Source organism: Bombina bombina, chromosome 3 (assembly GCF_027579735.1).
Source record: "Bombina bombina isolate aBomBom1 chromosome 3, aBomBom1.pri, whole genome shotgun sequence".
Lineage (NCBI taxonomy): Eukaryota > Metazoa > Chordata > Amphibia > Anura > Bombinatoridae > Bombina > Bombina bombina.
This window is the reverse complement of record NC_069501.1, coordinates 1005169051-1005182833: the sequence shown is the minus strand read 5'-3', so window position 1 is coordinate 1005182833 and position 13783 is coordinate 1005169051. Positions and strand designations below refer to the sequence as shown.

The window sequence follows — 13783 nt, the reverse complement described above, 5'->3', positions numbered from 1 at the left end:
TAAAAAAATCTGACAGATTGGGAAAAAATTTTATAGCATGCACTTTGCACAATGAGAGTAATCAACAGAACTACCACAATAGGTTTCCTGACCACATCAAGGAGAAGATAATCCAGGTGTCAAAACAGAGAAAGGAAATATACCCCTCCTTTTTTACATATGAAACTTTCGGCACAGCAGCTTACTTGATCCTTTACTATAAGTGCTGATAACAGTCACTTTATGGTTAGCAATGCCTTAAAGCTGGAAATGCTTAAAAACATGGGCACTTTACAGTAACAAAAAGGTAAGTATTTTTAAAAAGAAGCGTAATTGTAAAGTTTATGGTCTTAAACTTACCGCCAATCCTCCGCCAGCATCTCCTTCAGTATTTAGCATATCGATGATGATCTGGCTTCCTCCAATCGTTGTGTGCGTCACAAGCTGGACGCCATCGATCTGCTCGATACTGAAGAACATGCGGGCGGAGGATCGGCGGTATGTTTACAGTAAACAGAAAGGTAAGTATTTTAAAAAAGAAAATGCATACTGGCAGACTATCTGCCAGTACCTAAGATGGTGAGGATGAGTGGGGGGGGGGGGGGTTGAGAGCTGTTTCAGAGGGATCAGAGGGTGGGAGGGAAATCTCTACACTACAGCTAAAAATAACTTTATAGCTACCTGATTAACCCCTTCACTGTCGGGAATTAAGTAATGTTAATAGTGTGGTGTGCAGCAGCTGCAGCTGCAATTAGCGGCATTCCAATTACAAAAAAACAATTGCAAAGCCATTTATATCTGCTGTTTATGAACAAAGGGGATTCTAGAGAAGCTTTTACAACAATTTGTCTTATGACTGCAGTAGTTGTAAGTAAATAATTTCAGTGAGAAACCCAAAATTTGTGAAAAAGTTAACTTTTTTTTATATGGTATATATTTTGGGTTGTCTAGTTTTGGCAGGTAAATAAATAAAAAAACAAGGCTCTATATTGGTTTAAATGGAGTAATAGCAAAAATGATAAAAAGTCTCCAGTATTTGGGCAAGTTCTTCTCTGCAAATTCCCAGTAGCAAAGGGGTTAAAAGGGGTTAAAACATTTGAAATATTTTAAAATGTAAATGTACCTTTAGATTGTATTCATTTAATAAACCATAATCTAGATACAAAAATGAAATTGATTAACAATTTTCCCAAATGCTTTAACATTAGTTTATTGTTTCTTCAGTGTACAGTGTAACTCAAAGCACAAGAATACCATGTAATGCTATAAATGTTCAATGTTATGGCTTATAGTACTACGCTGGTAGAACAGCATTGTAAAAGAAGTGTTTTGTCTAGTAAGAACAACAATAATCTTTGCCACTTCCTGTAGGGAATGAGAATATCCCACAAGTAAAGGATGAATCCGTGGACTGGATACACCTTGCAAGAGAAACAAAAGTTAAAGGGACATGTTGGTGTAATTAAAAAAAAAAAAAAAAAAAGAAAAAAAAAAAAGAGTATTACTATTGATATCCACAAAGGAGTTAAAAACGTAAGTTAAATTCCCACAGTTGAGCAATTAATTGCAGATCCTGAATAAGACCTTAGCTTTGTGTTTAAACAGAGTTTTCTAGAACAATGTGTACAATATTAAAATGCACTTATGAATTAGAACATTTTATTATTGCACTAGTACGTTCCTTTAAGAACACCATACTGGTTAGAACTGCCGGGTATTGCACTATGAATACCACACAATGTGATTGGCAAAGACGAATAACCATATATACATATTCAGCACATGCAACCTGCTGACATAGCCACTATGATTACATTTTATTTATTTTTTTAAAGTAAGATATTAGTGAACAGTAAAGCATATTTAGCGAAAAATGTATAAATAGGCAAAACCTCCGGACAGAATGTTTAGCAATAAGGTCAATACAGAATGCTAAACACATTTCTTCCATACCATTAAGATTCAGAAGATATTAAAAATGTGTTTTTATTGAAGATAATGTTATAACTGGCCAAATATTGTTAATATAAAGTGCAAATAGTGCACATATCAGTTTTGCTTGAATTTGTATTGTCAATTTATGCATTACTTTTTCATCGTGTTCCCTTTAACAAAACAGCTAATCTATGTGTACACCTTAGCTCAATACTCAATACTTCATATTTAAAGAAAAATGATACTCAAAAGTTTTCTATGTCCCATTTTAAAACAGAATGTTTTTATATTGGGCTCAAAATTTCCACTCGCCCACTTGCTCTGGGTGAGTCGAAATTTATCTGGGACGAGAAGGGGAAAGATGAATGTTCAGGTAAATTTAAAGGTGTCTTTGAAACACCTTTAAATTTAGGTAGTAGAGTTTTGAAGCTGTATACATAACATTTGTGCCACAACGGTAGCTTAAGAATTGAGGTCTTTTCAAAGATTTTTCCAGTACTTAAAAGGGACACAAACCCATTTTTTTTCTTTCATGATTCAGATAGAGCATGCGATTTTAAGCAACTTTCTAATTTACTCCTATTATAATTTTTCTTCATTCTCTTGATATCTTTATTTGAAAAGGCAGGAATGTAAGCATAGGAGTCGGCCCATTTTTGGTTATGCACCTAGGTAGCGCTAGCTGATTGGTGGGTAAATGTAGCCACCAATCAGCAATCGCTACCCAGGTTCTGAACAAAAAATGGGCCGGCTCTAAGCTTACATTCAAATAAAGATACCAAGAGACCAAAAAAAAATGTATAATAAAAGTAAATGAGAAAGTTGCTTACAATTGCAAGCTCTATCTGAATCATGAAAGAAAAAAATTGATTTTGTGTCCCTTTAATTTGTTATGGTTTTAAAAAAAAATAAATAAAAAAAACAAGCGGAAAGCCACAAAGCACACAAAATATCCAGTCATTAAAAAGAAAAAAAAGTAGCCATAATTCCCAGAGTGCATTATTATTATACATATACACATATTTAAGATGCTGATTAAATGAGGTTTGCAACAGATCCAAACAAGCCCAAGTAGGGTAAGAGGTACTAGGTAAATGCCAGCCACTTAAATCTCGGGAGTGGTGTTTGGTGTTTAATCTATGGATTTAAAATTCAGCCTCATAAAATATTAGGTTGTATTTTTTAATGTAGCAGAAATATGGCATGCCCTAAAGCATGTAGAATACGTCAGCTGGAAGCTCGGCACTGTTAACCAATACAATCCTCTACTTTTCCCACTGTCACAGTTGCGGCCAAGTAGTCCTGATTGTGAAAAGGACATAGATGTGACTAAGTGGTGTCAGTGACAGGATTATTTTATTTTTGTGTGTGAAAATCTTAAGTTTATTGAAAACCAAGAAATTACAATACAAGTTGAAAGATAAAACAAAAAATTGTACATTGGCTTCAAGTTACAACTTATTGATTTGCAACAATTGAGATGGTAATAGGTTGGGTAAGGGTGGGGTAAACAACTTAATAACATAAGATAATAAGAAATTGTTACTGTTTGCGTGGCTTTAATAAGTTCTCATATGGTATGCTAAATTCAAGGGTCGGGTGAGCCGACTATTAAATAGTCTAGCACTAATCTGGAGACATTATGTGTCAGAGTCTATCATTTGGCAATGGGCGCTTCTAACAAGATATTTGGATATCTAATATGGGTCAGATTGTTTGTTTAAGGAAGGGAATAGGATTATGCGTTTTTTACCGTTGGGTTGGATGGGATTTATTTTGGGTGTATGTCTCCCACATTGAGAGCAACTGGGCGTATATATCAATGTTTTTAGTCTTCATAAAGTAATATTCCTCCAAATAAATCGTACGGTTACACTCTAAGTGCCATTGTGTAAGGGAGGGAATTTTTTTCGGATTTCCAGTTCCTAGCAGTGACCGGATTATTTTAATTGAATTTATGAAGAATAATTGGTAAAATAATCAATGAGCAACTCATTCCAGAACACAAAGTAAAAATAAGTTATCTCTGCTGACGGCCCTGAGATATATCTACTTTCATACGACAATAAAAGTTAAACAAAAAGAGAAAATATTGCATAGTTAAAGGACCACTAACTTCAGTAGAATTACATAATTAACAAGTGCATTATAACAAAACAATGCAATAATACTTACTCTGAATGTTTTTTCGGCCACATTTATTTTTCTGCCATTTGCCGGCAGCCTGTACCATGTGACAGACATCAGCCAATCACAGACTAGTACAATAGTAGCACATGCTCAGTAGAAACTGGTGCCTCAATAAATGTGCATATAAAAATATTGTGCAAAACTTACTTTTATTTTGAATGCATTAAATATACTTTTCTGGTGCTTTTATATAAAGCCAAATAAAGTGCAAAACATGACACAAACATCTAACAGTAAACATATTTGGGGGGTTTCAGTGAAAAAAACAACAGCATTCATTTACTCAGTCCCAATATTTACATCATATCAGCTTTGCTAACTAAAATATATTAAAAAAAAGTGCTGAGAGAAGCATCAGTTGCTTTCTTACCCCATGGTTGGATCCAACGCAATGCCCTTGGGATTGTGAAGCTCTCTGTCAAGAAGGTTGACGCAGGTGTCGCCATTTTTATTGCAGACAAACATCCGATCATCAATGTCATCCACAAAGTAGAAGTTGCCCGTTAGCCAGTCAATCGCCATCTGTTCTACGTCTTAAAAAGAGAGCATAAGACAGATACAGTAGGTCATCTTGTCATATGCCTAAATGGTCCGTTAACTGGCACATCATGTACCAGATGACACTTTTTTTTTTTAACCACTATTAGAGTTAATGGATTCTAAAAGATCAGCGAAAACTATTTTTTTTTCACGTAAAATGCCTCACAGCTTGTTTATTTTAAGTCTCTGCATCCTAATGTTTAATTTCTAATTAAGACTTGTAGAAGCTTGCCCCTGCACCAGTGAGCACTGCCAATAAGCATTAAATCAACAGTACAAGTTGAATTACTTGCACATTTAAAAATGTAAGTTAACAATGAAGTAGATTTAACTTAAATCTTATTCCATGCATTACAATTGTTTAGCAAGATTAATTACTTTTTCATCACCTACAACCCCCCCCCCCATACCAGAATACCTTGATTTTTCTTTAAAAATAAATAAATCTGGACTCCCTTTTTACACTAAACATTTAAAAGACAGTATATAGTGTGTTTCCACAAAGATGAACTCATATTACATTTTAAAAAAATAAAGGTAAATAAGAAAACAAAAATGGGGAAAAATTTCAGAAAAAAATGCTTGAAATCTCAGATATGATATTACTGATCTGCACCAAAGCAAAACATGAGCTATTTACAATATAGTTGGGAACCTTAAAGGACCACTAAACACAGTATAATTACATAATCAATAAATGCATAATAAAAAGACAATGCAAAATCACTTAGTCTGAATTTCAAATGAGTAGTAGATTTTTTTCTGACAAATGGTCAGCAAGTTAAATTTTGCTTCCTAATGCATCACGTGACAGCCGTCAGCAAATCACAAAATGTACATATGTATATCCTGTGAATCTTGCACATGCTCAGTAGGAGCTGGTGCATCAGAAAGTGTGCTTATAAAAAGAATGTGCACATTTAGATAATGGAAGTGAAATGGAAAGTTGTTTAAAATTGAATCTGAATTATGAAAGTTTAATTTTGACTGGACTGTGCCTTTAGTTTTAAAGTCTAGGTTACACACTAACCTTAGGCTGCAATCTCTGGAATACAAATATCTATCAACATCTGTAAAACTGGAGTAATCTTTTAAATGACAAGATTTACTCGCTAAGGCAGTATTAAGCCTTTCAAATGAAGAAAATCTAAAACTAACTACATGTTTGTTCACGAAAAACATATTGATAACACAAACACATACACACACATATATATATATATATATATATATATATATACATACACACACACACACACACACACAAACACATACACATATATAGATGATAGATAGATGATAGATCAGAAAGTTTAATTTTAACTTGACTGACCCTTTAGCAATATTTCTTTAAAAAAATATATAAATTATGCTTACCTGATAATTTAATTTCCATCTGTGGAAGGAGAGTCCACGGCTTCATTCATTACTTGTGGGAATTAAGAACCTGGCCACCAGGAGGAGGCAAAGACACCCCAACCAAAGACTTAAATACCTCCCACACTTCCCTCATCCCCAAGTCATTCTGCCAAAGGAACAAGGAACAGTAGGATAAATATCAGGGTATAAATGGTGCCAGAAGAACAAAAATACATTTAGGTCCGCCCACTGGAGAAACGGACGGGAGCCATTTACTCTCCTCCCACAGATGGAAATGAAATTATCAGGTAAGCATAATTTATGTTTTCCATCTTAATGGGTGGAGAGTCCACGGCTTCATTCATTACTTGTGGGAAACAAACACCCAAGCTAAAGGACACTGAATGAAAGAAACGGGATGGCAAAAGGAGACGGACCCTAAACTTGCACCACAGCCTGCAAAACCTTTCTCCTAAAAGCCGCTTCCGCTAAAGCAAACTCCCACTGTCTCATAGGCCATGCTAATAATGCTCCTCAACCAAAAGGAAGTGGAAGAGGCCCTCTGCCCCCTGCTCTTTCCAGAATACACCACAAATAAAGATGAGATCTGTCTGAATTTTTTCGTGGCCTGAAGATAGAACTTCAAGGCTCGCACCACATCCAAATTATGAAGTAACCTTTCCTTTGAGGAAGAAGGGTTAGGACACAAGGAAGGAACTACTATCTCCTGATTAATGTTACGATTCGATACAACCTTGGGAAGAAATCCCAATCTAGTGCGAAGAACAGCCTTATCTGCGTAAAAAAACAGGTAAGGAGGCTCACATTGCAAGGCCGCCAAATCAAAGACTCTGCATGCCGATGCAATAGCCAATAGGAATAGAACCTTCCAGAAAAGAATTTTAATGTCAAGCGAATGCATAGGCTCAAATAGAGCCCTCTGCAAAATCCTAAGTACCAAGTTTAAGCTCCAAGGGGGAGTGGAATTCCTAAAGACAGGCCTAATCCTAGACAGAGCCTGAACAAAAAACTGAATATCAGGAAGCTCTGCAAGCTTCTTGTGTAATAGAACAGATAAAGCCAAAATCTGTCCCTTTAAGGAACTGGCAGCAAGTCCCTTCTCCAACCCATACTGGAGGAAGGACAGGATCCTGAATACCTTAACCTTATGCCAGGGATATCCACGTTCCTCACACCAGGACAAGTAGGTCCTCCACACCTTATGATAGATGCGTCGAGTGACCGGTTTCCTGGCTTGAATGAGAGTATCAATCACTGTCTCAGAAAAACCTCTCTTGGCTAGGACTAAGCATTCAATCTCCAGGCAGTCAGCCTCAGAGAATTGAGATTTTGATGTAGAAAGGGACCCTGAACCAGCAGATCTCTGCGACAAGGTAACCTCCATGGCGGAACATAATTGAGCAGGCGGATCCACCGGAAACCCCCTCACAATGAACACAGGAATTATATTTGTTTAAGAGGGAGTACCCTCTAACATATTATATTCCTCCATAGCTTGTGCTTTTATTACGGACTAGATAGAATTTAAATGGTACCTTTATACCCCAATGGCCGGGGCACTCACCACCTCCTATGACCCGGACCACAGAGAAAATGATTTGTCTCCTGCAACTGCCGGTCAAGAAAGAGGAAGTTAAAGAGGTCACACCCGATCACATGGAGTGCCATGCAGGACCGCCCATGCATTAACGAGAAAACATGCCAAAAAGACAGCGTCAATATTTCTCTAAGGAAACCTGACTGCTCACACATTCAAAGAGCCTCATCTCACACATGTCGCAGCATTAAACACAATAAAGAATACTATGCATAAATCCCCCCCCCCCGTTCAATAATCCCCTTTCCGAGGATATTAACCCTCGATTCTATATAGATAAAAGGAGACACACTGTGACCGTCTTCTAGCATTATCAAATGTGTATAAATGAAACGATCTTACCGGTATCTATACCGTGGAACAGGAACACGGCCTTTCAAGCGTGACCGGGTAGTTGCATCGCTCTTGACATGGACTTGAGTGCAGAAAAGCAGGCAGCGAAACTCGTCAACGCTGATTGCTTATGGAGTTGTTAATCTGAGTCAGGATGGGTTCGCAGAAAGACTTTTCCTGCATCTCCGGACTCTAACTATCATCCAAGCTCTCACTGAGAGGCTGACAGGACTACTTAAAACTCCAGTCCCATTCAGAAGAGTACTACCCTCCATAAGAGACTACTCTGAATCTTCCAACGCTACTCTGCCAGCCTCCTGTGACGAAAGGCAAAGAATGACTGGGGGTTGAGGGAAGTGGGGGAGGTATTTAAGCCTTTGGCTGGGGTGTCTTTGCCTCCTCCTGGTGGCCAGGTTCTTAATTCCCACAAGTAATGAATGAAGCCGTGGACTCTCCTCCCATTAAGATGGAAAAAGCAAATGTATAATTTTACATTTATTTATTTTAGTTTTTTTAGTGCTTTTTGTTATAAAGCAGATTAAGTTACATTAAAAATAAAGTTGTGTGTACAAAGTTTTCATTACAAGCATTAAAAAACAACAACAAACAAGTGACTTTCTATTTGAAATGATCCAGGGCTGTGGGAGTACTGACAGGGAACCTTTTGTTCAACTTATAAACAAAAATAACATGAACTCTTATGAGAAAACAGATGTATTATTTTGTTCTATAACAATAGATTTATCTTCCTTGTAAATGCTCAGTAATTGTATGGAACCAAATCTAACGAATACAAAAAAGAGAGATTGAAATAGCATTTTTATTTGATAAATGAAACATACTAACATGTAGGACTAAAAAAAACATAATTTATGCTTACCTGATAAATTCCTTTCTTCTGTTGTGTGATCAGTCCACGGGTCATCATTACTTCTGGGATATTATCTGCTCCCCTACAGGAAGTGCAAGAGGATTCACCCAGCAGAGTTGCTATATAGCTCCTCCCCTCTACGTCACCTCCAGTCATTCGACCAAAGACCAACGAGAAAGGAGAAGCCAAGGGTGTAGTGGTGACTGGAGTATAATTTAAAAAATATTTACCTGCCTTAAAAAACAGGGCGGGCCGTGGACTGATCACACAACAGAAGAAAGGAATTTATCAGGTAAGCATAAATTATGTTTTCTTCTGTTATGTGTGATCAGTCCACGGGTCATCATTACTTCTGGGATACCAATACCAAAGCAAAAGTACACGGATGACGGGAGGGATAGGTAGGCTCATTATACAGAAGGAACCACTGCCTGAAGAACCTTTCTCCCAAAAATAGCCTCCGAAGAAGCAAAAGTGTCAAATTTGTAAAATTTGGAAAAAGTATGAAGCGAAGACCAAGTTGCAGCCTTGCAAATCTGTTCAACAGAGGCCTCATTCTTAAAGGCCCAAGTGGAAGCCACAGCTCTAGTAGAATGAGCTGTAATTCTTTCAGGAGGCTGCTGTCCAGCAGTCTCATAGGCTAAACGAATTATGCTACGAAGCCAGAAGGAGAGAGAGGTAGCCGAAGCCTTATGACCTCTCCTCTGACCAGAGTACACGACAAACAGGGAAGACGTTTGTCGAAAATCCTTAGTTGCCTGCAAGTAGAACTTGAGGGCACGAACTACATCCAGATTGTGTAGAAGACGTTCCTTCTTTGAAGAAGGATTTGGACACAAGGATGGAACAACAATCTCTTGATTGATATTCCTGTTAGTGACTACCTTAGGTAAGAACCCAGGTTTAGTACGCAGAACTACCTTGTCTGAGTGAAAGATCAGATAAGGAGAATCACAATGTAAGGCTGATAACTCAGAGACTCTTCGAGCCGAGGAAATAGCCATTAAAAACAGAACTTTCCAAGATAACAATTTTATATCAATGGAATGAAGGGGTTCAAACGGAACACCCTGTAAAACGTTAAGAACTAAGTTTAAACTCCATGGCGGAGCAACAGTTTTAAACACAGGCTTGATCCTAGCTAAAGCCTGACAAAATGCCTGGACGTCTGGATTTTCTGACAGACGCTTGTGTAACAAGATGGACAGAGCTGAGATCTGTCCCTTTAATGAGCTAGCCGATAAACCCTTTTCTAAACCTTCTTGTAGAAAGGACAATATCCTAGGAATCCTAACCTTACTCCAGGAGTAATCTTTGGATTCACACCAGTATAGGTATTTACGCCATATCTTATGGTAAATCTTTCTGGTAACAGGCTTCCTAGCCTGTATCAGGGTATCAATAACCGACTCAGAAAAACCACGTTTTGATAAAATCAAGCGTTCAATTTCCAAGCAGTCAGCTTCAGAGAAGTTAGATTTTGATGTTTGAATGGACCCTGTATCAGAAGGTCCTGTCTTAGAGGTAGAGACCAAGGCGGACAGGATGACATGTCCACTAGATCTGCATACCAAGTCCTGCGTGGCCATGCAGGTGCTATTAGAATCACTGATGCTCTCTCCTGTTTGATTTTGGCAATCAATCGAGGAAGCAGCGGGAAGGGTGGAAACACATAAGCCATCCCGAAGTTCCAAGGTGCTGTCAAAGCATCTATCAGAACCGCTCCCGGATCCCTGGATCTGGATCCGTAGCGAGGAAGTTTGGCGTTCTGGCGAGACGCCATGAGATCTATCTCTGGTTTGCCCCAACGTCGAAGTATTTGGGCAAAGACCTCCGGATGAAGTTCCCACTCCCCCGGATGAAAAGTCTGGCGACTCAAGAAATCCGCCTCCCAGTTCTCCACTCCCGGGATGTGGATTGCTGACAGGTGGCAAGAGTGAGACTCTGCCCAGCGAATTATCTTTGATACTTCCATCATTGCTAGGGAGCTTCTTGTCCCTCCTTGATGGTTGATGTACGCTACAGTCGTGATGTTGTCCGACTGAAACCTGATGAAACCCCGAGTTTTTAACTGGGGCCAAGTCAGAAGGGCATTGAGAACTGCTCTCAATTCCAGAATGTTTATTGGTAGGAGACTTTCCTCCTGACTCCATTGTCCCTGAGCCTTCAGAGAATTCCAGACAGCGCCCCAACCTAATAGGCTGGCGTCTGTTGTTACAATTGTCCAGTCCGGCCTGCTGAATGGCATCCCCCTGGACAGATGTGGCCGAGAAAGCCACCATAGAAGAGAGTTTCTGGTCTCTTGATCCAGATTCAGAGTAGGGGACAAGTCTGAGTAATCCCCATTCCACTGACTTAGCATGCACAATTGCAGCGGTCTGAGATGTAGACGTGCAAAGGGAACTATGTCCATTGCTGCTACCATTAAGCCGATCACCTCCATGCATTGAGCTACTGACGGGAGTTGAATGGAATGAAGGACACGGCATGCATTTAGAAGCTTTGTTAATCTGTCTTCTGTCAGATAAATCTTCATTTCCACAGAATCTATAAGAGTCCCTAAGAATGGAACTCTTGTGAGAGGAAAAAGAGAACTCTTCTTTTCGTTCACTTTCCATCCATGCGACCTTAGAAATGCCAGAACTAACTCTGTATGAGACTTGGCAGTTTGAAAGCTTGAAGCTTGTATCAGAATGTCGTCTAGGTACGGAGCTACCGAAATTCCTCGCGGTCTTAGTACCGCCAGAAGGGCACCCAGAACCTTTGTGAAGATTCTTGGAGCCGTAGCCAATCCGAATGGAAGAGCTACAAACTGGTAATGCCTGTCTAAGAAGGCAAACCTTAGATACCGGTAATGATCTTTGTGAATCGGTATGTGAAGGTAAGCATCCTTTAAATCCACTGTGGTCATGTACTGACCCTTTTGGATCATGGGTAAGATTGTCCGAATAGTTTCCATTTTGAACGATGGAACTCTTAGGGATTTGTTTAGGATCTTTAAATCCAAGATTGGCCTGAAAGTTCCCTCTTTTTTGGGAACCACAAACAGGTTTGAGTAAAACCCTTGTCCTTGTTCCGACCGCGGAACCGGATGGATCACTCCCATTAATAACAGATCTTGTACACAGCGTAGAAACGCTTCTTTCTTTATCTGGTTTGTTGACAACCTTGACAGATGAAATCTCCCTCTTGGGGGAGAGAATTTGAAGTCTAGAAGGTATCCCTGAGATATGATCTCTAGCGCCCAGGGATCCTGAACATCTCTTGCCCAAGCCTGGGCGAAGAGAGAGAGTCTGCCCCCCACTAGATCCGGTCCCGGATCGGGGGCCCTCGGTTCATGCTGTCTTTGGGGCAGCAGCAGGTTTCCTGGCCTGCTTGCCCTTGTTCCAGGACTGGTTAGGTTTCCAGCCTTGTCTGTAACGAGCAACAGCTCCTTCCTGTTTTGGTGCAGTGGCAGTTGGTGCTGCTCCTGCTTTGAAATTCCGAAAGGGACGAAAATTAGACTGTCTAGCCTTAGCTTTGGCTTTGTCTTGAGGCAGGGCGTGCCCCTTACCTCCTGTAATGTCAGCGATAATTTCTTTCAAACCGGGCCCAAATAAAGTTTGCCCCTTGAAAGGTATATTAAGTAATTTGGACTTAGAAGTTACATCAGCTGACCAGGATTTTAGCCACAGCGCCCTACGTGCCTGAATGGCGAATCCTGAGTTCTTAGCCGTAAGTTTGGTTAAATGTACTACGGCCTCCGAAATGAATGAATTAGCTAGTTTAAGGACTCTAAGCCTGTCCGTAATGTCGTCCAGCGTAGCTGAACTAAGGTTCTCTTCCAGAGACTCAATCCAAAATGCTGCCGCAGCCGTAATCGGCGCGATGCATGCAAGGGGTTGTAATATAAAACCTTGTTGAACAAACATTTTCTTAAGGTAACCCTCTAATTTCTTATCCATAGGATCTGAAAAAGCACAGCTATCCTCCACCGGGATAGTGGTGCGCTTAGCTAAAGTAGAAACTGCTCCCTCCACCCTAGGGACCGTTTGCCATAAGTCCCGTGTGGTGGCGTCTATTGGAAACATCTTTCTAAATATCGGAGGGGGTGAGAACGGCACACCGGGTCTATCCCACTCCTTAGTAACAATTTCAGTTAATCTCTTAGGTATAGGAAAAACGTCAGTACTCGCCGGTACCGCAAAGTATTTATCCAACCTACACAATTTCTCTGGTATTGCAACAGTGTTACAATCGTTAAGAGCCGCTAAGACCTCCCCTAGTAATACACGGAGGTTTTCCAATTTAAATTTAAAATTTGAAATATCTGAATCCAATCTGCTTGGATCAGAACCGTCACCCACAGAATGAAGCTCTCCGTCCTCATGCTCTGCAAGCTGTGACGCAGTATCAGACATGGCCCTAGAATTATCAGCGCACTCTGTTCTCACCCCAGAGTGATCACGCTTGCCTCTTAGTTCTGGTAATTTAGCCAAAACTTCAGTCATAACAGTAGCCATATCTTGTAATGTTATCTGTAATGGCTGCCCAGATGTACTAGGCGCCATAATATCACGCACCTCCCGGGCGGGAGATGCAGGTACTGACACGTGAGGCGAGTTAGTCGGCATAACTCTCCCCTCGCTGTTAGGTGAAATTTGTTCAATTTGTACAGATTGGCTTTTATTTAAAGTAGCATCAATACAGTTAGTACATAAATTTCTATTGGGCTCCACCTTGGCATTGGAACAAATGACACAGGCATCTTCCTCTGAATCAGACATGTTTAACACACTAGCAATAAACATGCAACTTGGTTACAATCTTATTTAACAAAAACGTATTGTGCCTCAAAGAAGCACTAAACGATTAAATGACAGTTGAAATAATGAACTGAAAAACAGTTAAGGCATCAATCTTAAAAAACAACACAACTTTTAGCAAAGGTTTGTTCCCATTAGCAAAGTAACACTAAT

The 13783-nt window shown here is 39.6% G+C and overlaps 1 protein-coding gene across 1 annotated transcript in view; it reads right to left on the bottom strand.

Annotated features, from left to right (window-relative positions):
- Positions 1 to 13783, bottom strand: part of LRP1 (LDL receptor related protein 1) — a 595167-nt gene that overhangs the window by 339119 nt on the left and 242265 nt on the right. Inside the window, 1 exon segment of the mRNA XM_053708175.1 lies at positions 4475 to 4637. Within this exon segment, the coding sequence (XP_053564150.1) occupies positions 4475 to 4637 (163 nt within the window).